Genomic DNA, 26,400 nt, shown 5'->3' with positions numbered 1-26,400 from the left:
CAAATCTCATTCCTTTTATCTTGGATGTTAATTCGCTCTTTAATTCTATACATCTTGGCAGTTCAAGCATTGGGCTTCACTTTTTTGTACAATAAATTTTTTGATCACACCACCTGACAACAGTACATTTTTGGGTGAATTTCAACGATGAAACATCCAGATTGTGTGCAACAGATTCTATCCATCCAATGTTTTCATTTCTGTTTTTCCCCACTCAGTTTTGCGATAACCAATAACACAACAAAAACCAATTGCAATAAGAACAATGGATCACAGAGATAGAGCAATATCCTGACAAATAAATGTACTGTAAGGAAACCAAAATGCAACCATCTAAACAGTAAATAAGTATAATTGCACACGGGAAAAGAAATGTAACACAAGCACTAACTCTGTCCAATACATGTCGTGGTGAAGGAAATGCATTCATGTATTAACCAAAGGCACAACTGAAGTTTCTGTTATTATCTGCAAATTTTCAACGAGAACTTTTCTTCAATCGCTGTGGGGAGCATTCATAATTTTGTTAAAACATTCGTATTTCTCATTTGATATATGAAAGGGAATGGCTTGACATGTAAGTAATTGCATGCATAAAACAAAATATTGTTGATTCGTTAGCAGCCACAAGTGAATATTTGAATATGACACCACACAGGAATACGGTTGGCCATTTAGTCAAGGCAGGTGTGGCACCCTGAATGCTCAGCTGGTACTACCAACAAGATCAGTATGACTGGTGAAGCCATAAATGCCTTTACTATCTTGTGGGGCTAATTAGTATTTATTCATTCAAGGTATATGCACTGCAGCATGCGAGGTGATTACAAACAATTCAAACGCCGTCTCTTCACTGTATTTCAGGGCCCACCACTGTTCCATGACGATTGGCTATCAGCATTCCGTGCATGCATTGGAGTGTTGACCCAATGATCCAATGAAAGATATTGATCAAAGTTCCCCAGTGCCTTCCCTGTGAGCATGTGACGTCAAATAGTTTAAGCGGATGTAATTCTTACTGGCCAATATCCAAAACAGGCAATGCATGATGCATGAGAATTTCTCTACCAAACAGAGAAATGTAAAGAAAAACACAAGCCTTCTCCACGAGATAGTAAAGGCATTCATGGCTTTGCCACTCCCATTGGTCGTTTTCATGTTGCCACTGTACTGGCATCCGGGTGCCACGAGCGCCTCGACTGAAGGCTGTAAAACAGTAGATGTTAAGTCAACTCAACACTTTCAAACTCTTAACAACACACACAAAGACATCACCAATAAACCAAATCACATCACATACCACTTAATTAGGCTTTTTAATAGAAGCTGAATCACTAGCTATGGGGGGCAAGGTCCCAACTTTTGACATCAAGTAATTGAAGACCTTAATTCGTTCATTTTACCGATATCGGATTCAGGATTTCACAGGGGTCTCATTATATAATTTTTCTTAACATTGCCCAAGGAAAAAAGAGACATCTTTATATTCTTTGAATAAAACAGGCAGTCTCTATACCAAGTAAGTACATGACAACTTGCATCCTTTGTTCCCAAAACAGTAATACTAGATATCAAACAGTGAGTCCAAAAGAATGGTGGTCAACTGTCCAAAACTTCACTACCTCCAGCCTTTTTGACATTGAGTGGTTGTCTAAAATATAACATGTAATCATTTCATGCAACAAAACAGGTGGTTCCCAAAGAGTCTGGGAAAGTAATTGTTCTAGGGAAGAGGGATATGTGTAAAAGAATCCTAAGCAATTTGATTGCCGCAGCTTTCACCAGATTATCTTACTGTGCTAGTTGACAGGACTTAGTCTTATTTTAGTGAGCCTTGTACAGAAATTGTGTTGACTACAACAGTATCTACAGTGGAACAAGAAACCAATGGACTGTCTGGTCTTAAAAATAACTAGCCAATTTAGCCAAATTGGAACAGACTAGTTACCATATAACTAGTTACTCAACCTAATCCTGATATTTTCAAAATGGTCGTTTGTTAAATTCTATAAACCAACTGGCCACGTCTGTTTCATTAAAAGCAGTTTAACACCAAACTGTGACAACATCAAACCAAAAAAGATAGCAAAATGAAAAACAAATCTTTGCCAGAAAAGGATCCTCATATTCAACAAAAGCTTTCAGTTATGTCAAAAACACAAATTGCAACTCTTGAATAGATTCTTTCCCTATTCAAAAAGCTACTGAAGCTTCTGGTCAACAATATTAGAATGCAACCATCAAACTTGATTCAGTCACTTTAAAAAGTGAGCAAAAGCAACCTGGGACACTTCTGTCCGTTGCTCACTTTCCCCATTAATTTGAAACAAATCTTCATCAGAAACAGATTCTTGATTTGTAAAAAAAAATCAATCAATTTGTGTTAAAGAGTAACTCTCTATACATGTGTGAATTTTTCAATATGTAATTACAGACACAGGTTTGATATATACATGTATATATATGTATACTTTATGTACATTGTATGACTCTGATAAAAACAACTTTTTATCAATATTTTCTTCCAATAGCTGTTTTTCTCCTCATCCCTTCAGACAAAAAAAAATCAATAAACTACACCAAAAGACATCTACATGTCCACCACAAAAGTATCACTTTTTAAGGAAACTTGCTAATAGTTAGGTTCTCCTTAAGCTGCTTTTCCTTAAGTCTTGTCCCCAACACCACAACTCTTCCAAATCTTTTTAAATTTGATGAACCCCACAAACTGGTAAAATCTCCTAGTCTGACAACTGGTCAATCTTGGTCATATTCTCAGAATCTTCAGTATATGTTTGACCGTACAACAATTCTCCTTTAACTTTCAACGAGCCCACGTCCATCTCAAAACAACCAGTATCTTAGGCTATTGTGCCTACTGTGTCCACATGAGCCAAGATTCCTTGAAGAACTCTGTAGTGACTACTCATCCACTGCAAGGTCTCCTCCTCCTTGTTACTGACTCCGCCCATTCCCATCCCAAACCTTGGCCTGGAGTCACCAGCAGTCACTAGACACAAGAAATGATACAACCGTTCCTACAGCACACTCCTGATATCTTCAAATGGCTTCCAGAACCCATCCCATCTTCACCGTTATGCTGGGAGTAGATCTAAGTCTCTGTCGACCTCCACCATGGGTACATGACAGGAGGGTACCTGAGGAGGGTTCTTAGGATCCCAAAGTTTTAACTCTTGTAGCTTCAGTTCCCATTCCAGTTTTTGAATGGCATAGAGTGATGCTGCCTCGTGTTGATGCCGCTGAAGAAGATCCTCCTAAAAGTAGACACAGATAAAAGATCAAAATAACAACCAAGCTCCAAGTTCTTCAACCAATCAACGCAAACCTGTGCTCAAACTACTTCCAAATCTTGAGCAGAAACTGGAAACATATTAAAACATTCCTGCTTAGAGGACTCCAATCAAGCAGAAAAGCATAAAATACTGCATGACAAATTTCTTTGCTAACCAAGATATCAGACAGGAATCAGTTCCGAACAGTACATTCCATTGCATTTTTTGGTTAACATGTCTTGGCAAGCAAATTTTCTTTGTACTGAACAATTTCAAAATCTTACCCTTGAATGGTACAAAGCACCTTCATCTAACAATCATTTCTGCAAACAAGAGCCAATAGAATCTCCACTGTAATCCAATAGTAAACCCACCTTAATCTTCTCATACTTGTCATCGACATCCTGTAGCCAAGACAGTAACTGTCTTCCATTGTAACGCTGTCGAATGCTTCCTTTGTTATCTTCATGCGGCTGCAATCAGGATAAAGTAACAGTGGGAAGTAAGTTTTAATTCATTTAGAGTGCACACGATAAAATGCTAAGAAGCAGCCCCAGTGAGCTACATGTAAGTCCTAGCTTTAGGAAAAGCATACATCGTGTCTAGTCAAGAAAGGATGTGCAAGCCTAAGATTCAGAACAGGTCTACATTATTTACAAATTATACCATTCCAACTAATGTAAACCCTTCAAACAAAACTGAAACCCTATTTTGTTTTTTAAATAAATGTGATCCCTGATTTTACAAAGGAACTTAACACAATTATGCAAGAGGGTAATGACTACCTTCTCCAGCCACAATATTCCAGTTTACTTGGTTTTTCATTGGCTCATCTACTAAATAATAATCCAAGACTGTCAAGTTTGACTAAGACTTACCACAGGATCAGGCATGTTGTAAACTTCCTGGTTCTTCAAGACAGTACAGACGCTAAATGGAGTGCTCTGATTGGCTGAAGCTCTCGCTGCTCGGGCATATACTCTTATAATGTCCTGTTCAGCGGCTAACATTAACTTCTCCTATCAGTAAAATAGGAGGTAAACATGTCAGCACTTACGTACCATACAAACAGATATATTCCTGTAACTCTAGCCCCTTGATGTTTTACGAAGGCCCATCAAACAGAATCAAACAATCATAACATATGGTTCCTGCTGAATCCTACAGAATCTAAATATTTCAATGAAGTCTACTGCTGCTCTCTTCAGCAAATCCAACAGGAAAATAATGAAAGCAACTAGCCTTGGACTTTGTTAGGTTCAAAGTTATTTTGAGTCTTTATTTCTTGCCAAAAAAATACAAATCAACTGGTGAACGAACCCCCCAGGTTAATTTAACTGTGTGAGAGTTTCTTGCATGATTTCAAATTTGGGGTTAGGTCTATACACTCACCCTTTCAATGCAATGCCGACATCTTAAATCATGTCTCTTTTTCTCCTGCTCAATAAACTGTTTGACAGAGTCACTATGAAGCTCAGGTGGTGCCTCCATCTGCAAAAACAGACATCATGAGTTTTAAAAAGCAACTCAATGATCTAATAATCATGAGTTTTAAAAAGCAACTCAATGATCTCAACGCAAAGGCTGATTTCTATACAAGAATTTGGATATAAATGCTGACATTTTTAAAAGTTAGAGTGAAAGCTGAAGACAACTTAGTATGTCTAGATGCATTAGGTAGAGCCAATGATATGCCGTTTCAAAAATGGGTATTTTCCGTTTTGCCAAATCCCGAATTTCGCTTCAGAAATTCAAATTCCGTTTCATACCTTCGTAAGCATGAAATACGAAAGCAAGTTTTAAACTATGCATGGAAACCATTTGCCCATTTGCACCTCGTACGTGGTGCCACACATGGTGTAGTTCCCCGGCTGTTTTAATGGCTGTCAATGGAAACGGTACAAACGTACACTGACTGCTCCATGGGGATGCAGTCCGTGCATTGAGTTGTTGAGACATGGATCACACAGGTGTAATTTTCGGAGACAAGTTATGTGGGTTTAACCATGGTATAACCATTAAAGTATCACACCAAATGAAAAATCACAGTTTGTACTCATACTCAAATAAAAAATATGAGATTTGTGTTTGCCAAAAGTGAGTGCAGAGTTTGCTCCTTTCTTCAATTTAACATCGGCACTCGGCAAGGAAGGTCAAATTTTGCTAACCCGATGTTTCGGCGATGTTGCGAACATCAGCCCGAACCAATGTCTGATCCGATCATCGGTTGATCCCTAAACCCAAGATTTTTGGTGAATGCAGTCTTTAATTTACTTTTCAAGTTAACATTTCCGGAAAGTATTTGTAACAAAGGTTTTCCCCGTGATAGGAAACATGGATAGCTTTCCCGAGCTGAAAGAGACAACTTACATTTGGGATGGCCACATTGATCTTGGTATCAGGGTCACTCGCCAGCAGGTACGTCTTGCGAAGCATGAGATACTCACTGTAGCCTGTAGGTTGCTTTGGTTGTACATTAGCTATCATCCTTCGTTGCCGTGCCTCAATCCTCTGTCGGATGTTGAGAAACATCTCCATGGCATTGACTCTTTCCATAGGAGCTGGCGGTGTCTGACGTCTGTCTTCCATGTTTGACGAGCATTCCCCATTAGTCTGTTGCTGCTGACGGTGCCGAGCAATCTTCCTCTTCCTGGGATGGGAGGATTCTAAGCTTGGTTCTGGTGTGGATGTGGAGGAAGCTGACTCGGCTGCTTGCATGCGTCGGCTCCTGGTCATAGGTGTGGTGATTACCACCTCCTTTTCATTACTGTTGGTCTCACTGTTGTTGTGGTTGGTGTTGGAGTTCACCATTCCTGAGTTTGATCTTAGCGTCCGTGTGGGTTTTGGAGGTTGAGCTTTCTCCGGCACAGCTGGCTGTTCTTGAGTCTTTGGAGATCCTTTCCCTGATTGACTGGTGTGGTTTGACGTAGACACTGATGATGTCACATCTGGGCTTCCCCTAGCTGGTGATCTCCGCCTTTCTAAATCTCGTAAGACAGGACTTTTGCGGTTGGTTGTGTCCGTGCTAGATGAGGCAGCAACTGAGTCCGTGTTTCCATTGGAGGTCGTTGGGTCTTGCTCAACTGGCTTTTGATTGGTTTCTGAGGGCAGAGAGGCACTTGTGGAAGAAACTGATGTAGGAGAGGTGGTGGCTTCTTTGGGCCGTGTCTGCGAGACTGTACTTGGATCCCTTGGTCTGAGCAACAGTGCTTTAATTTCTCCAGCGTTATCAGCAGAGGACGGTTGTGAGACAATGTAATACTCCCTTGCCACAGGAAACGGAGAGGGTTTCTGTTGAGGGTCAGACTTGTGCCCATCGGGGGAATTCTCCCCGAGTTCCATCCTTCCATTCTCCACAGATTTCACCTCAGGTGATGGGGACTTTGATGAGGTGCTGGCTTCCTCACTGAAGTGTCGTTCATCCTTAGATGAACGGGATCCCTGACTAGATTGACTTTGATGTCTATGATGTCTTCGATGTGATTTTTGATGTGAGCGTTCTTTGTGTCTCTTAGGACGATCTCGTCTTTCATGCTGTTGCTGTTGTGGCTGCTGCTGTTGTGCTTGAGGTTGTAGAAGTCTATCTACACTTGAATCAGACTCACTCTCCAAGCGACTGTCCGCTACAGGCATCACAGGTTTGGTATCTGTCCTCCATTCTGACACGTTATTTGCCTGAGTTTCCGCGCAGCCAGGCACCGGTCTATCCACTGGCTGTTCTGTTTCGTGATTGGTACTGGTCAGAGTGGCGGAGGTAGCTGGTAAAGATCGTGATTGGTGAGTAGACTGCGATGACTGCACAGGTGAATCCTGCCCCACAACATTACTTGAAACCATTTGCGTGTGTTGTTGTGAATCAACTGACTCTGAGGCCGTGTCTGGTGCTTTGTGGGTCTGGGCTTGCTGGACAGACATTCCAGGCAACAATGAGAGAGATGAAGTACTGAACGAAGCCAGGGAATTCATTGAAGACGAGGCTTTACTGTTCAAATTCAAATTGACTAGCGAGGTATCCTGCTTGTTGGAAGAGTTCTCTGGGAAAATGGAGCCCGATATACTGCCTGTGTTGACATGCTGCTGGGCGCTAGAATCTATCGTAGGAACCATGGCGTTACTAACGAAATTCGATTGCGGTAAAGTTCTTCCATTGCTGGTGTTCCATATGAATGAGGAGGGATTAGATTCTGCAGTAGTGCTGTCTGCTTTACTAGAATTCCCTTTGGTCTCGGTTCCTGCATTGGAGTCATCCGACATGAGTAAGTTCAAATCACTCAGACTGCTGTCTGAGTCCTCTTTTGCTCCAGCAACTCTGGGCACTCCCATATCACACATTGGAACGGTGTTGGATTCCTTGGGTGAGGAACGTGACGTGTTGTTACACACCTCTGTGGGTGACTTCAACTCTTGATGTGAGTTCCGACACTCAGTAACAACAACGCGTACAGGCTGTTGTTGCTGCTGTTGTTGTTGCTGGGGTAGATGTTGCTGCTGCTGCTGTTTTACCATGGTTATATTAGCAGCAGAATTATTCAAAGATTTTGAATTTAGAAGAGGATCAAACAAATCACTGTCTGATGTAGTGGTTGAAGTCATGGAGTTTGGAGTGGCTCGGTCATTCAATTTAGGGATTGTTCGGGTTATTTCCATGATAGTCCCTTTGCCAGACTTGTCAGGTGACGCCCAGTGAATAGTTATCTTCTGCTCATTGGGACTCTGATCCTGATGATCAAACTCATATGGATCCGCTAAAGGGAACGAAACAAAGATACAAAGAATGATAATCATTAACCTTAGGTGAGATATAGATAAGAACAGTTAGGTTATGAAATGAAAAAAGGATAAAAAACAATCTTGAGGTCAGCCCCCCCCAGGATGAAAGAAAGTATGGGCGAGATGAGAGGTTACATGGGTTTTATTTGCAGTAATTGGAGAAGATTAAATTGCTTCCAAGACGCAGTGTAATGGTGAGCCTCAGTTTCTTGTCTTCAGTCTTGAAAGCTACTTACGTCTAGCATCACCATTTCTCAGGTCATGATCCTCCACAGAATCCACACTCTCTGGGGATGTCGGCGGCCGTGCTTCTGCCAGGGAGGTGTCACTACTAGTCTCGATAATCTCATTCTTCATCAAGCTACGGATCTCTGCATTACAAGCCAAGTCAATGGGAGCCTTGCCTCGCTTGTTGACCTGCAGAGGGTTAGCTCCATGCTTCAGCAGTAAATCTACCACCTGCAAAAAAAAAAACCAAAAGACAACATCATCATTTACCTCTAAAAAGCTCAACCCTCACTCAATCCAAATCCATTCCACATTTAGCAGTATTTGGGCAGTTTCTGTTCTTTGCCGTCATCATCACACTGGGATTGATGTCCTAATTTTGTTCCAAGAGGTTCAGAGAAAGTGGTTGATCACTATTATTTAAATATAGCTGGATTCAGGAAGATTTCAAGTAGAGAAATCCAGAAGTTGGTATAAAACAGTTGCATAGACAAACTAGAAACCTCGTCATTAACCTTAACCCTCCTCAATCCTTCACCTGTTGGAGGACTGAGGAGTGTTAGGGTTAAGGATGTATTTGTGTAGGTTACTCGTGTAGGCTCATGCTTGCAGGGAAATGTTATGTGGGCATTAGTCGTGGATGGAGAGTATACTCCTGACATGAGTGAGGGTATGCTCTCACCGACACACAGGTCGTACTCCTGCCATTTGTGCGCTTGGGAATGTACTCGTGTTAACATGAGTAGCATGCTCGAATGCACCCTGTGATTTTCGTTTCCATTTCGTTTGAGTCAACTCAACAGTACCCTCTTATACTCTTTGAAAGCTGTAAATCTATAACTTCAACCCACAGCCAATCCTGTAAGGGTACAATCCTTGAACCTGTCTTTGATAATTCCAAAACTGCTTACCTTGACATGGCCATTGACAGCGGCATCATGTAATGGTGTGTCATCTTCCAAGCCTTGTGTGTTAACAAATGCACCAGCCTTAAGAAGTAGCTTGACAATCTCATAGTAGCCATGGTTACAGGCTTCATGAAGAGGTGTCCAACCTGGTAACAGTCAAACGATGCATTGACATCACTTTTTTGTAGAAAGACAGATAACTGTTTGTTTCTTCAAGACGTTTAGAAAAAAGAGCAGAGGCATTTCCCCATGAACAATATCCCACTCCATATGGAAACACTACAGACCCATCAAGGCAGTAACTGTTAATGGAACCAACACCTGCCCAATGTTTCACTAGTATGTTTATGTAATTGTTTCATCTCTCTTTTATGCAGGCTCACTTAACCTACATGAGTAGATTCTGTTTAAATTTTCAGAGTAACTGAATGACGGCCAGAGCTTTAAGGACACGCAGCATGGTGAAACCTTTAAAGTGGCCACTCATCAAACCGGAACAGTTAGTGCTGAGAGACAGATTGGGCACACATTCAGAAGAGTATGCCATTAGGTTCTGAGAGTGCATAATCAGGTTACCGGTGGGTATGTTGAGATGTAAATCTTTGGTAAGGTTGAGTCATTGAGGTCTATGGTCTTATTGAGGAGTGTGTGAGTCAATCTATGACATCATCACATCATAACCAGCAGGTGTGAAGCAACCACCGGCATGTACATGTACACCTTATATTGAAACGTGCTTTACATATTAATATGACATTTCTGGTTGAAATAAAACAACGCAGAGTTACCATAGTCATTATCAAGCTACAGTATTTCCTTTTGGGAAGATAAAAAAACTGAATGCCCCTCACACAGCATGAAGTGCAAACAAGTCTACAAAATTTTCTGATGAAAACAGTCTATAAAATAAACACTTCAAAAGTAAAGGGTTTCCTTCATGCACTACGGAAACATGAGGTCAAGTCACACACTACCAAGACAAAGAATGTGTTGTTGATTTCTTGTATTGTTTACAATTTGGAGGATTTAAGATGACTGCCAACAAAATGCTCTCCAAGAATGAGGGATAAATTCTGCACTGACCTGCAAAGTCTTGAACATTGACCTCTGCTCCTTGTTTGATCAGATTCTTGGTGGCCTGGACGTCACCTCGGATACAGGCTAGATGAAGTGGTGCCTCCCCTCGTTCATTGCGTTTGTTGGCCTTATTCTTGACTCCACCCACTGCTCCCGGGGTCATGATGGGTTTGGGTGCCGGATGATTAATGACTAGGCAAAAAGAAATCAAAAGATAAACATGTGACTACAAGACTTCTAGCGACTCTCAACACAATTTATTAGGGCATGAATCATCCTGGGCGTCAAACTAAGTGCAACGGAAATGCATGTAAGAAGAGTGTGGCGAAGGGATTGGCTAATCTTTGTAAAATCTGTGTACAAGAACACAGTAAATGTCTAAAATTTGTCCAGCATGAACTAGATTTTAGTCTAAACTGCTTACCTTAGAGTATACTCTAACTGAATGTGGGTTACCGTTTGGATGCTATCTTAACTATAAGTCCATCACTACCTTCCCGTGGATTTTTATTCTCATTTGGGTCACTATTCATGCATGGGCTAATATTCCCAATACTGCCCCTTTTTCAGTTATTCCTATATTCTTATCTGGGTCATTTTTCTTACCTGGGCTATTATTCTCTTCATTTGCAGTCATTTGCATGAGCAGAGCCAACTGTTGCCTCTCAGACAGGGGGATGGATCGTCCTGGAGTGCCTAAGAGAGTTGGGCTACCCGGCTGAGATGTGGGCTTCTTACGCTTGGGCGTTGGCTTGGGAGGTTTTTTGTCTGTCAAACCAGAGTGTGGCAAAGGCTTCATTATAACAGTATGAATGGACATGTACACTGCATTAAGGGACAAGGCTGAACTGGCTGAATTCTCATCAATATGCAACATTGGGAAATTAAGGGACAAGGCTGAACTGGCTGAATTCTCATCAATATGCAACATTGGGAAATTAAGGGACAAGGCTGAACTGGCTGAATTCTCATCAATATGCAACATTGGGAGAAACAAAAATCACACCAGAGATTTATTACACTGGATGTCCTTCAGCACATGACAGTGTGGCTTCATGTATTGAAATCATGTATATAATCAAAATACACACAGATCTGAAACCCTTATCCAAATTTTATCAGAAAGTAAATTTTTAAAATGCTGCTTGTTTCTTGCTGATTACAGTAAAATAAATCTAACAAGCTAAAGGGACTGATAAGTTATTTCAGTTGCAGCAAGATCTCATCTTATTCATGCATACACAGTCATAGATCTCATGTGGATCTTGTAGTTTAACCTCAACTGCCTTAATCCACTAGTATCAATGTCCAACATTCAAATACATATTTCAAAATTAAGTTCAATCACTATTACATTATATGCATCTTGATGTAATACTAGGAAGTCTATATGCAAGGGGGCAGGAGAAGATTTGGATAGGCTCAAGAAGCTTTTACAACAATACTTTCATGTTTTATTCCAAAAACACATAAAGTATGATCCCTCATCAGACAGGAGGTTTCCCTTCTACTTAGGCACTGAGATTTTATAGACTTCACTACCTCTCATCATTTGAATTTAATTAGAATACAAATTCAAGCATTATTAACACAGGACTTTAAGCTAAGATTCCCCAATGCCTTCAAGGAAACCTGAAAACAGGAACCCATGTTCACCAACAAAAATTAATACTTTCAACAGCCTATCCAAGTATAGTGTATTCACAGCACATGTACAAGTAAAAAAAAAAGCTTGGCAGTATTCTGTCAACACTTCTTTCAAGTGGATTAAAAATATTGCAGAGTAGCACAGTTTGTTTTTTAACAAGATGATCCTTTAGTGAATGAGGGGGGGACATTAATTCTAAGTCTTTCTTTTCCTCCTCCAACTTCCTGCTTACGTACACTGATGGGCTCTCAAAGCACTAGTGGTGGAAAACATGTAACAACACGCGCCCATCATCAAGCTGTTTGAAGTTAAAAATAACCTAGCGATTTGCTGGGCAAGGTTTGCCTACACTGACGTCAATTCCACAACCAAGAGTCCTTGGTGAATACTCCAAATTCATGTACATTGTACAGGACAGACATGTGCACTAACACAATCAACATCTTACAATTCCTTGAATGGATCATGTTCATGTGCTTCAAAAGACGGGGAGGGGGAGTAGTGGACGGCTCGTTATGTTTTTTAATTTTGTTCCCCTTGACTTGTAAAATATTTTCCTCACACTCGTTAAAAATTGCTTTGCATAGCACTCATGTAAATAATATGTAATCATCTTCAAGTCTTTGTACACGTGGGAACCATGTTCTACATTTAAACTAAATGTACATGTACCTGTACATGTACAGGTATGTAGCCAAAGAAATAGACCACACACACCTGGACACCTATAGACTTGACAGCAATTTTCTTGGGGTTACAAGTACATGTACCAAAGCAACCAATGCTCAGGTGCATTCATACCCAAGAAAAAACACCACTAACAAACCAAACCACAACTATCCCCTTTCTTTCTCCTGTGTTTTGTTGGTGAACCAACGGCATGTCAATTTATCTCCATGTATGCACACCTTAATCTTCAATTACACACTGTACATCTGTCAGTGGGAACAGGCAGGATTTGTTCCTCCTTGCAAATCTAATCAAAGGTCGGACCAGGCTGTCTTACCATGCAGGGAAAAAAAACACATGGAGCAAAATCATCAGGATTGCATTCTTTCCCCAGGAAGTAATAACTGGAGATTGTTGATTGACATGGTATAAGTTGTTAGACCATGGAGGAAGGAAAAACACAGCAAGAATACAGATTGTGGGTCTAGTCCCTGAATATAACATTCTATATCAAAGGTAAAACCATTACCCTATATCAAAGGTAAAACCATTAGTGTTTATAAACAGGTACTTTCAAGAATAAATGGGAAGGGGAAAGATACATTTATTTTTATCTACAGAATTAAAATCAAATCTTAAGAACAAGCATTATTAAGTACTACATTAAAATGGCCCTGTAAAAAGTATTAAAAGCACTGAACATCATTTTCAAACTTAGGTGATAAAGAGAAGGGGGTCATCTAATAATTATGAAACTACATGTAGTAGTGGAACGTTCACAGTATGGGAAAATTGCGAAAAGGATTCTCAATTCTAAAAATATTTTTTTGTTCATGAGTAACTACATGTACACTCAATCATCCTAGCATAAATGTACCAGTAGGTACAAATCTTGATATTGGGAAATAAGTAATTAAATCTCAGACATTTGTACTCAGTGAAGATACAATCCATGAAACAGGTGAAGACATGTACGGTATAATACATGAAATAGTCATTCTGTCATCCTCCCTTGAGAACCACTGTACATCCAAAGACATGACTTCATGTACCTGTCAACTGGTATCACATTAGTCATTCAAATTGGAGAACCACAAGCTGCAAGAATGCAATTACTCTTGGCAAATTTATAAAAACAACGGAATTCCCTGAAGGGAGATGGTGCAGCCTTGTGAGCTGATGAACAGGGATCTTCCCACATAAGAAAAGTCACTGTCCATTGCTACAGGTACGGGGTACCTATGTAAGACTTCTCAGCAACAACAACACATTGATGCTTTCTTAGCAAGCAGTATATTCTACATGTAAATAATGTGCAATTATACAATGTACCGGTATATTGACATTTACATAGATCCAAATTTGCTGGATGCATACAGCTGAACATGGGAGGGGGAACAGGGTTCCCCTTAGTGGTCGCCCGCTAGCCAAATGCGAGTGAAAACAGTCAGGAGCGAGTCAAAACACTTCCCTCAGTCGTCCGCCGGGCATGTTAAAATATGTACGCGTTCCTTGTTTTTCTGATGTGATTAAAGAAAATAAAACAATGTCTTGATTTCAAAGTTTTACCTTTGTCTGTCATGAATGTAACTTTATTTAATTGGAATCAAATAAACTCTAACATCGCTTCTGACTTGCACCTGGAATCCCGTATTGTGTGCTGGGACTACGTGTACACTGTACCTAGTACCTATCATCAACACATCAACGATAGTTTCTCCAGTAGTCAGTGACCTCTATACATGACCAATATAATTAACATACAATTCGTACTTGGAACCAGATACCAAAAACCGATACTGCGTCCATAGACTCGTGCAATACGGTTCGTAAGTGACTTCATTGTACCACTGATCGCAACGCTCTCATTGGACAATCATGCCGCGTGAGTGAGAAGGGAACGGGAACCAGTCTACCCACAAACTGCTATCACCCCATGTGATAGCGGTTGATAGAAACGTCTTGGTGGACCAACCTTCTTAAGTCAAAAACCTGCTTTAATTGTTATTTTTTTGTCACACATTTCATGGGCTAATAAAAATCTCTGCAAGCTAGTAAAAATCACAATTTACTAGCCCAGCAGGCTACTGTCAGAAAAAATGAAGGGCAAGCCCTAGGGAAGAAGTTGAGAGATGGGGGGGGGGTTGTTAGTTGTGAAGCCTCTCTGGATATATTTGGAGACTACATGTACCATTGGTAGTACCGGTATCCCTTGAGATTTGATAAAACCGAGGGTGGTCTGAAAGTAGAAATGGTCCAAATACTACCCGGACAAGTGTAGCAATATGCTAATTTTGGTGGGATTTTGTTTCAGAGACAAATTTTCATACTTCATGAAGTTTGTCCCTCAATTTTTCTGAGCATTGTATGCATAGTACTTAAAGAACGAGAGAATAAATGGTCTAAACAATTTAATCATCAAACTTGCCAGGTTGGACGAGTCAATCTTTCATGAATGTGCAACGTTCCATTATCAGAGACAAGTGGCTACCATCAATATGCACAGGTACTTGTATACTACCCAGTCCATTTCCCTAACCACCAGGAATATCAGCACAAATTGTATGTTGTAAATCTCAAACCATGTACAGTCTGTATATTCCATACCAAGCAGATTGCAATAAACCTCAGCCGGATTACAGTCGAGCCCCCAGAGGAATCCATAAGGACAGATTCATACAGGTAAATGTACCAGTCTGTGTACATGTAAGTAGGCTGCAAAACATTGGCAGGGATTGTTGGGGACATTTACGCAAGCAACAAAGAGAAAAAGACATTGCATGTGATTGTGTAAGAGCAAGAATGAAGAGAATGGATATTGGATTCATCCTCCAGGGTTCACATTAACAACCAAAAATACAGTACGTCCCATTCTACATGTACATGGAGATAATTTTAAAGCCATTTTACAAATGTGTTTTAGAAGTATACATGTATGTAAGAGGAAAACTACAAGCACCTTGCTAAGACCTTGTGTCAGAAATAAATTACAAAAGAAGCATTTTGAGTTACGAAAAAAAGTTGAAATTAGAAAGACCCTTAATATATATTCTGGAAATATCGAAAGCTTTCACAAGGGACATCACGCTAAAAATGCAATCCAAGCCCTGGGGAAATTTTTCTAACTTTGAATTTGATAAGGAAATTTAAATTAGTGAAATTACATGTACTTTGTGGCTGACGCAGAGTCCGGTATCAAGAGAATTAAGCAGACAATAACATCCACAAACAACAGACTGATTTCTGTCTTTCATTTTGTTTTAATGGCCAATGTTTGATCATTGTTGGTATTTCTGCATTTTCAAAGGCAACCAACTCTGGGGAAAAAAATCAACCAGTTCAGAAAAGAGCACATACAGTACCGGCCCCTGTAACTTTGAGGTTTTTTGTGTATTTATCATGGAAATATTTCTACTTGTAACAAACATGTAGATTAGATGTCATATGAATACTGGCAGGAAAAGTCTGGTAAGTACATTGCACTTTGAATTTAGACAGTAATAACTGCGTCAGAAATAAGTCACCAGAAATGATCAAAATTTAAACTCCATGGATGTGATGTTAATTGTGACAGCACAGCTACATGTCTGACAGGATTGCCAAGGATCTAAATTTTGTAAAATCAATTCATGAAACAAAAAAGATTTGAAATTAGTGAAAACATTTTGGTATGCCTAAGGAAACTTTGTCTTGAATTCTGAGAATCCAATGTTTAGTTTTGTAGCTGAACAAAATCCTACACTTGTTAGATGAAACAAAATATTGTCAAATTCCCCCAAAGAAAACAATGGGGAAATTGCATGGGTTATAACACTACAGAAATTAACCCTAACCCTCCTCAATCCTTCACCTGTTGGAGGACTAAGGAGTGTTAGGGTTAAGAAAAAAAACTTACAAGTGTCTGCGTCACCAACACACATCAAGACTCAAGACAGAAGTTTTCATTAAGCTCAAAAATACACTGGCCTGCTTGACCAGAACATCTGAGGAAAACAAGGCAGGTGTGTAACTTGATGCCTTTGCTACCTGTACATGTATGCGAGCTAGCAAGAGTCAAGAGGGTCCTTGAAATTCTGTTGTGGCAATGGAACAATCTGTTTGGTATGTCTGACAGTGCTTGTTTACCTCACCTGCTTGTCTACCTTTCCCTACCAGTGTTCTGCTATCATTGGCTCAAATACATAACACAAAAAACTGCAACTGCGTGTACATGTAAATCGGCATGGTTAATGTCCCACATTAGCATATCTATAACTACTCTAGTCAAAATCACCAGAAGAATTTTAACAGTAATTCTGATTGACAGCAGATTTCTTCAGCACGCCAACACAAATCAAACTGTTCAACAGCTCAAGCGATTTACAATTTCCATACCTCTCTGAAGAGCACTGCTTAAAACCCATCCCACACTTTCAGCTTTAAAACAATAACCAAACAACCAAGATAAATATAATACTTGCACCCTGATCTTTTAAAAAGGCCACATTAAGCATTCTATATAGTCGTGCAACACCTCCAATCAGCTTCCTTAAAGCTTAGCTTGATACATGTACATGATAGAAGGGCCAATTCACAAGTGTAATCCTTGGCACTTGGCAGCAGTGAAATGCCACTGGCCAAATGGCAACCACGCAATAAAAGCATTCCATTCAAACCTTACTGTCAAACAAATGTCACATATGGACATGGCACATCTACCAGCATTACAAATGCACTGAACATACAAGTGTATTAGTAAAGAAAATGTTAATGCTTCTCACAAAGTAAGTCAGAAATATCACTTGCTAAGAGTGAAAGGCCCTTGGAAGGAAATAGTTTGCATCTCTGGTATCAAGAGGACTCATTAACATGTCTAGTCTCTTCATTTCCTTACTCTTACTCTGTAAAGACTTCAACTTGAATGACTTTGTTATGATGACAGTCAGAAAATGCTATTTACCATGTAAAATTGTTTAACCTTACATGTAGTGTAAGCAACAAGTAAGGTCTAAAACTAATAAATGTGCGTGAAAGGTACTGCCTATAAAAACAGTCTGTTGCATGATGTGGAAACTACAGCATACTAAATTTCAGCAACATGCAACTGAACTCAACAAAATGAACCTTGAAGCATCTTTAACCCTAACCCTCTAGGCCTTTTTACCAGAAACCATCCTCAATCCTCCAAAGTCCTCCAAAATCCTCTGACTTTCAACATGAAAAAATTGCATTCAGCCTCAATCCTCCAAAATCCTCCAAAATTTCTTGAAAATGTTTTTTGGAGGTCTGCCTGCTGCCTCAATCCTTCAAAATCCTCCAGCAATTCCTGTCACTACAGTGCGAAGGGCGTTCTTGAGCAGTGCGGTTGATTCAAAGGAAATATTGGGCTGAATTTGTGCTTGACTAAGCAAAAACAATACAAGGTCTAATCCACGACCTTCACGCATGGCATCCTTCATAATCAGCCATGCACTTTTGCCATTCACCCTCAATCCTCCAAAATCCTCCAAAACCGCCCGAAGGATTTTGGAGGATTGAGGAGGGTTAGGGTTAAAGTAGTGCCGTTTTAGTTTGCATTAGAAACGGTAAACTAAAAACAAGACATTACGTAGTTGAAACAAGTTGAAGGTTCTTATCAATTTACAATGTACCATGTAAGTTGCTGTGAATATTACACACCGTAATCAGCCAATCTTGTGAAATTACGACAAAAAGCCAATGGTGTTCACTACCTTAAAGTGACTCTGATGATTTATGACTCTGTCTGTCAGGACATATCACACATGACAATTGTTTGAAATTGATGACAACCAAGTCATATCCTACCTTCTGCCCCTTCCCCATTGATACCAGTGAAGAGTTTCCGTTTCAGGGTCTTCCCCCCATCTCCTTTGGTTGCCATCGGAGACTTCACTCCTCCCTGCTTCTCCTGTCAAACGAGAATGAGTGACAGGTAATCAATGCTTTGTCGAAAGCCATAACACAAAAACATCAGCTTTGAAAGAGCTCCCAGCCCTTCTGAAAAATAGGGTCAAGTCTTCATTGATATTGATTACTTTATTAAAAAATGAATCAAAGATATTTAATACAAAACTGCTGCAAACTGCTTACTAACGACGGTGACCTAAACTACAAATCACAAAATATGGAGGGCCTGACGTTTTGATCCTAGCAGAATCTTTCTCAAAGGCAAAAAATGACTCAAAGAAAACTTTGCCACAGACAGGTAAACGCCATAAACATGACACATCAGTGTAAACCAAAAATTCTACTTTCACCAATCCCCCCAAATACTGCAGGTGGGTTGGACGTCCCTTGTTATCCCTGGACTTATGCCCTTCTCACCTTCCGATGTGGGGAAGTCTTGTCAGCCATTCCTGAATACTGGACCATGTATCTCGCTCGTTGGAAGTAAGACGTGCTCACTTGTACAACAGCAAGAAGTGGTCAGATTATCAGGAGGTTGAGGTTCTCTTCCAAGGAGATGCTTGGATCATAACGGACACAGTCTCAAGTCTTCCATCTCGCAACTCAATAAGTGTCAATCCTGAATACACAGACGGAAGGAAACGGATGACATAGAATGACAAGTTTAATGATACCAGGTGTAATGCGGCTGCTACAGCAAGGACAGTAGATCTGATTGTAGATCTGCAAATCCAGCCTGAATTGATCAGTACCAAACAGCTGCTTTCAAACTGTCTACAGCGGAAATTCCAAGTAAGGTTTGTCTAGAGGGTCCCATCCCTAGTAAACATACCAATAAGAAACAATGTCTCTAATCACTATAAACTCTTGGCAACTAGGACAGATGATCATAAAACACCACCTTTCTATTGTCACATCACTGTTCTGAAATACAAGCAGCTGCTATGAATTTTTTCAAGTGCTAATACAATGATCTTGATAGACTCAAAATGTCAAGCATCCTACTGTGAATTCCTGAATTTATGATTTTTTTTTAGACGCACATATACGTATAGAGCTACTCCCCTTTAACTTAAATAACAAAAATCACTAATCTGTACAAATACACATACTGTACATGTCCCAGTACATGCATGTATGGTGCTTCATCAGACACAAAAATACTAGAATTTCCTTACTGCAACAGAAATTGTAAGTACAACGGTGCTGCAGATGAAAAAATATGTAAGTGTAATATTTACTTGGTACGAGTGGTTTATTTGACCCTTAAAATAAAAATGCAACTTCTCTGAGCATGGTGGTCTTACTAAATTGACATGACAAGTTCTTTTCACTGAAGCAACTCCATGTGAAAGCTTGCCAACCACACAAAAAGGGTGAGTTCAATGCACTAGACAATTGACAAGTTCCAGGAAAAATGAAATCTGAATAGGGCCACAACACTGAATGGTCCTGGCAGTTCCTATATGTATCTTTAGGACTATTTCTATTTGAAAGGTCGACAATATCCTTAAAGTAAAAGTACATGTCCGTACAAAGTGTACCGGTTAATGTTACTTTTTCTTTGTACTGGTACATCCTGGTTTATACTACAGGAGCATATACAAGTACATGTACTAGTAAATGAATTTACAAAACATATCAGACAACCTCAGAAAAAAAGAAACCTTAAACTTAAACTTGACATTTATCTTCATCTCTATTTTGGTAACTGATCAAATTATACAGACAGATATGCTTGACGAACATCACGCCAGAATAGCTTCAGGGCAGGATATACAATTTGCTCAAATTTCTAAACGTTGATCTTTCACTGTACAAATATCTGATAAATATGACAATACTTCAACATTAAACGGAGAAAAAAAATCTTGCATTCTAACTGTCAAGAACTTTCCCGCTATGAGACAAGGATAAGATGGATTTAAAGCTTCTACCGTACCCTCTCCTTGGATGATATCTGATAGGGATGGATTCTATTTTAGCTCAAGATTTGTCCTCCAGGAAGGAAAGATTACCGAGTCAACAATACCGCTACCTTGTATTCCATTTCAAAATCTTTTTATTTTTTATCCTGCATGAGGGACAGATGCAAGCAAGGGTTGACAGAGCTCTTATCCTCTACAAAGCCCTTCACAAAAGATACTGTACTTCTGAAAGCACTAACTCTGTGCATGAACATCACTGTACATCGCTGTATGCTTCCCAGGTAAAGTGACTTATTGAATGTACATCTACGGTAAACACGGATCTTTGTACATGTACATGTATATCCAAGAATTATTTGAATGTAAATTCTACACTGAAACCAGCAAGATTTCCATGCATTCCTTACAACAAATAAAGATGCTCCTTTTATGTCACAAAGTCTGCCACTAAACTTCAAGCTCGAGGGTGTAACCTACTGATATTTGGGCCAGCAGTTTTAAAAGTAGACATATATACTGAACCATACTAGGAATTTATAAAGTTCCCAGTTTGTTAAACCAAATTTGGTAAATCCAACATTCATCTACAATGCATTTAAGTGTCACTGTTGATATTTTATTCTATTTATGCATTTATTTTTACAAGGTTATCATTTTTTTTAAGAAGTCAAAACGCTTTCACTTCCACTTGTTCAGTAAGCCCAACAATCTGACACCGTGGGCAGACTGAGGTAAACCAAGCAAAAATTAAAAACACTTAGCTCAGTGGTACCCAGTTACCTACAAATGCAACATAAGGCCTCAACTTCCAAACATTCCATGGCACAAAACCACCAAAAATGTACTGACCTCAACCCATTGACAGATGAAAACCTACAACATTTGAGGGGATGTACATGTACATGTACTTAATCCATACTCCAATTATAACCACATTCTAAAAATACCGGGAGAGTGGTAAAAAAAATTTCTAGACATGTGAGCAAGCTGAGAGAAACTGGAATGCACTTGACCTCTTCCTGACCCTAATTATGCCAAACCCAAGAGGTCACCAGACCCAAGTGACCTCAATCCTGTTCTGAAAAGATCAGAGTGATTAGATTTCCTGTTGAGCTCAGATAAGAAGTTTTTGGAAAGGGATGATTGCTAGACTGAACTTTAATCTTCTTGAAATAGCTCTATTTTGGTAACAAACAAATTTGGTTACAAACACAGTGGTGACTGGTGTTGCCAACCAATTGTGAACTGTCTATAATGTTGAGTATTTACATGTAATGATTAACGTGTGATGTGAAGATTAACCCTAACCCTCCCATATCTTCCAAAATCCTTTTCTGCAAAGTGGAGGAATTTGGAGGATTTTGTACGGCAAAAGTGCATGGCTAATTCTGAAGGATGCCATATGTAAAGGTCGTGGATTAGACCTTACATGTATGTTGTTTGTGCTTAGTCAAGCACAAATTCAGCCCGATATTTCTTTTGAATCAACTGCACAGTTCAAGAGTGCCATTCACACTGCCTCAACATAATGACAGGAATTGCCAGAGGATTTTGAGGGATTTTGGTGGATATGGGCTGAATGCAATTTTTTCATTCTGAAAATCTGAGAATTTCAGAGGATTCAGGATGGCTCCCAGTAAAAAGGACCCAGGGAGTTTGGGTTAAAATACAAATGCACACATACATGTACTTAATTACAATGTACATTTGAACATGTATGATGCATGTACATGTATGCTATAGGCCTTAAACAACACAGTGACTGACAGGACCATCTGAAAGATAACACAGGGCAGGAAATGTTAATACTTAATGTACCGGTACCTGTATCTCAAGACTAGCTCATTTCAGATCTTTGGCAGGAAAGAAATAACATGCACAAGTACTACCGCTCTGACCTGGCCAAAAGACGTGGTGTACACTCATATCAACGACAAGACAGAGTAAAAGAAAAAAGAGAATAATAACAATGGTGAGAATGATGATGTGCTCCAAGTATGAATAATGACATGCACAAAACACTGCCAACACAGATCCCATATTAACTGAGGGTTATACATCTCTGCTCCTGACCTCACATACCAACACCAAGAAAGGTCAAAGAAACAAATAGCTGACCGATTCATTCAAGGGTGCATTCACTAACCACCAACAGTATCAGAAATTGTCACCAACATACACAATAATTAAATTCACCTGCTGACCTGACAAACCTGCTTAGACTTCTGGAGTTTAACACTGTTCTAATGTCCACTTTGTTTTGTTTTCAAGTACATGTACTTGTAACTGAAAAGGTGATGATGTACCATACCCGTACCCGTATGTACCATAAGAGGATGTACATATACTGGTATGTAAAAGATGATGCTTACATGTAGCATCTTATTGCATAGAGTGATTTCAAATCTAATGGACGGAGGTTTAAAACTATCGGTACAGGTACTTTCTCAAACAGAACAAATGTCTGATAGCATGATTTTTACCAAAGGAAATGATTTTACCAATTTTATCATGCTGTAAATATCTAACAGTATTAACCATGTTGTCAAGATTGTCCATATAAGTCAACTCTTTAAAACTTGGTGATCATACTTTCATATCCATGTATGAGCTAACTGTACATGTACATGTACTATGACTTCAAATCGAATCACGCCTCGACTGTACATGTACATGTAAGATGTTGAGGAAATCTACCAATAAACTGGAACCCCACACCACCTCATCACAGCAGTAATAGTTACTAGTAAATGTACCAGTATGATACTATGACGGAACAGCTGCAAAAAAAAAAGAAAGGAAGTAGCGGTACTTATGTTTAACAAAAGGTCTACAGCAGCACTACACATGTTTGGTTCCACACGTGTACATGTACATGTACACATTAGTCTGATTCAAAAACCACACCCTTTTCAACATGTACATTATACCACACACCTTCATGTACTGGTACTCGTATGTGTTACGCTGGGTACCAGTACATGTAGGTACCGGTAGTTAATGTAATATGTTTGGGTTCTCCATAAACACAGATGTTGCAACCAGAAGTTATCTTTATTTCCAGGCTTTGATCTCTTGCCAAGTTTTTGTGACCATGGTACCTCTAATTTTTTGATAACCTAGCACATGATTATAAGCTTTCAAAATAGAAAGAAGTCTTGAGTACGAAGCCAAATTTCCGGGTGGCTTTTCATATTTAACGGATGTGTCAATCTACATTGTTTTTCCTTCTAGGAATCCTTATGCACAGATCTATATCACAGTTCCTCGATTCAATTCAATAATGCTCATTAGGCATGTCTGTTTGGTGAAAACACACATTTTGGAATTATGCTTAAAGTGACTCATTCTACAAAGTACACAAAGCTGTCATGAACCGTAATTCTATACTTGGCCAGCATGTTTTTATGGATTATGAACAAACTGGCATACTGGTAAAGAACTTGAAAGGGTTGGAGGGCAGAATATATATGTAAATGAAAAGTTAAGCTTACCTTTTTAGCATCCATGTATATATACAGTACAAACCCATTAGACATGTACATATAGGTACACTCCACCGGTACTTTCAACAGGAGCAATGACAAGGCAAGTGGTTATCAGCCATATACCCCTGGTACATACAGTCTGGTAGCAATATTGGCTGTATTCTTTTTAAATTTCAGATTATTCAACTAACAATCTCATGATCGGAAGAAATAAAAACAAAATATAAAATTCTTTTATGCAGGGTTGATGCACTTATTACATGTACCTACAAAACATAGGTGATTGGCCATGCAAACCACACCTTTTGACAATAAATCTGATTGATTCTCATTGTGACTATGACTATCATTCCTCTGTAATTCCAGGTAGGCCTACCCGTACATCTACAAGGACATGAAGAGAATGAATGAAGAGAAAACAAATGCTGGTCTACAAGTATGAAATCATGACACCAGTAGTACCTGTCCCATAACGTCATGTTTGGATAAGGCGAGAGATGTTTCACCAACTGTACATGTACATAAGCTCAGCAGACTGCTCAAATTTTTAAAACCCTCCAACTCACAAAAGATTTTAATACAGTGTGATATTGCAACCCTTTTCAAAGTATACAAACTCTGTACATGAGGGTATGTGTATACATACAATGTATATACATGTACATGTAACTCAAAAATTTTATTCACTGGTCATAAATGTATTTCCACTGACACAAAACTAAAAATAACACAAGTACACATACATGTATCAAAAAGAGACAAAAATATTGGTTTAGAGAGGGTTTTGAGGTGGTAATTCACGAAACATAAACCATAAATATTGCTTTGTAAATCAGGAAGAGGACAAGTAAGCTATACATGTGGAAATGAACAGGATTCAACAGTAAGAGGACATTGTCAGCATATTTTGTTCTCAAAGCTTCCTTACACAAATTGCATCAGGACACAAGGAATGCCTGGTTAGACATGACAGACACATTAGTGACAGGAGCCATGTAGGCACAACCACACCACAAGTCAAGAGATGCATCACTTCAATGCTGACATACAGCTACCATTCTTTCTTATACAGCTAACTATAAATAGAGTTAGCCAGGTGGCACATGCATGAGGGTGACTCATGGTTCTGGGGGTTCAGGGATTGGCTCTTATTTCTTGGAATTATGCAAAGTGCCACATCAGCTCATCTTTAAAGCTCAAGGCTTAGTATTTACAGCTTGAATTACTTTCCATCACAAGTCTGCAATGTCTGCCCTCATGATGGACAAAGCCACATCAATTTTTAAGCAGGATTGGAACTTTTTAGGCCTAGGCAGTAGAATAGCAACTCAGATAGAGTGTTACATGAAGGATTAAAACTACATGTACCTGTACATGTATATCTTGTAAATGATATATTACAACGCAGTTATTTCCATTAATCCATCAGCATTGTCTCTTTGTAATTCCATATATGTACCTGTAACAATTCTCTGAATTTGTGCAACAGTGTATATTTATGGATCGGGAATGTACACCAACATGCATTTAACATTCTCTTTTCTCCAAAAGCCAGTCAATCAAATCACATTCTCTCTCAAAGAAAAGAATTTAATGTACATGTACTTTCACACTTACATGTACAAGAAGCTTGAGATCATGCACCTGTCATGTACACAACTTGTGCTTACATTACATGCATTTTTGAACAGTCGTGCAAACATTTCTGAGAACGGGAACTTGAAGATATTTTTCTTCCCATCTACATCATGTATGCAATATCATCCTGGTGTAGGGACTGGGGGAATGGCCATGAAGAACATGCTTAAAGAATGCATTAAATGATTAGAAAGGTGAATTTGTGAAATGGTAATAAAAAGAGACGTCTTAAACATTCATAAATGTCAACTGAATTGAACAATTGAATTGTCAAGTCTCATACCGCGCGTGTACATTAATGTATGAATGATCATGTTTTACATCCTTTTGTTTTTTTATCACAAATGTCTGAAACAAATTACTTTCAACTTGAAGCGATGTGGACAAACAGGTTTGTGATTTACTTCAAGGTTTTATCTAGGATTAAAATTCATGTATCTGCCTGTTTTTTAGAGGGAAATGAGAAGACATGTTAACCAGTGAACATTAGAGTTACATGTATGACGGGACTGTAAAACATGTACATTTTGAACAAGCAAACCTGCTTGCTGCATTTGGTTTTTTGCCTGTCCTTGGGACAGGTGTATACAGATATACATGTATATGTACATGTACGTGACCAGATGAGACACTGATACCGGTATGTAGTGTACATGTACATGAATATGCAGACTCAATACCAATTCATGCAGAAACTGACACTATACAGTAGCATTCAACGCCATTCATGGAACTTACATCAGGTGCTTTTACTAAGGCAATGATGCACTGACAGGTACATGTACATGTACAGAGTACATGTAAGTGTGGGAACCATGGCTACATTCTTACATGTTTGATAAATGT

The 26,400-nt window shown here is 39.2% G+C and overlaps 1 protein-coding gene across 5 annotated transcripts in view; it reads right to left on the bottom strand.

Annotated features, from left to right (window-relative positions):
* Positions 1-13: 13 nt before the first annotated feature.
* LOC110980060 (uncharacterized) overlaps positions 14-26,400 on the bottom strand; it is a 65,643-nt gene continuing 39,256 nt past the window's right edge. For 4 of the 5 annotated variants that reach the window (XM_022236365.2, XM_022236361.2, XM_022236367.2 and 1 more), the window contains 11 exons: positions 18,918-19,119; positions 18,399-18,501; positions 10,883-11,044; positions 10,283-10,468; positions 9,203-9,345; positions 8,300-8,522; positions 5,664-8,038; positions 4,686-4,784; positions 4,172-4,312; positions 3,668-3,766; positions 14-3,275 (listed from right to left, as the gene is read on the bottom strand). In XM_022236365.2, the coding sequence (XP_022092057.2) occupies positions 3,096-3,275; positions 3,668-3,766; positions 4,172-4,312; positions 4,686-4,784; positions 5,664-8,038; positions 8,300-8,522; positions 9,203-9,345; positions 10,283-10,468; positions 10,883-11,044; positions 18,399-18,501; positions 18,918-18,965 (3,759 nt within the window). In that variant the 5' untranslated portion in view covers positions 18,966-19,119 and the 3' untranslated portion in view covers positions 14-3,095. Of the gene's footprint in view, positions 3,276-3,667; positions 3,767-4,171; positions 4,313-4,685; positions 4,785-5,663; positions 8,039-8,299; positions 8,523-9,202; positions 9,346-10,282; positions 10,469-10,882; positions 11,045-18,398; positions 18,502-18,917; positions 19,120-24,844; positions 24,960-26,400 lie in introns of those variants that run through there. The other variant, XM_022236366.2, reaches the window with a different exon arrangement.

The sequence above is a fragment of the Acanthaster planci genome, linkage group LG06 (assembly GCF_054643075.1).
Source record: "Acanthaster planci isolate LZ-2023a linkage group LG06, COTS_SCS, whole genome shotgun sequence".
NCBI lineage: Eukaryota > Metazoa > Echinodermata > Asteroidea > Valvatida > Acanthasteridae > Acanthaster > Acanthaster planci.
This window is presented reverse-complemented; position numbering and strand designations above follow the sequence as displayed.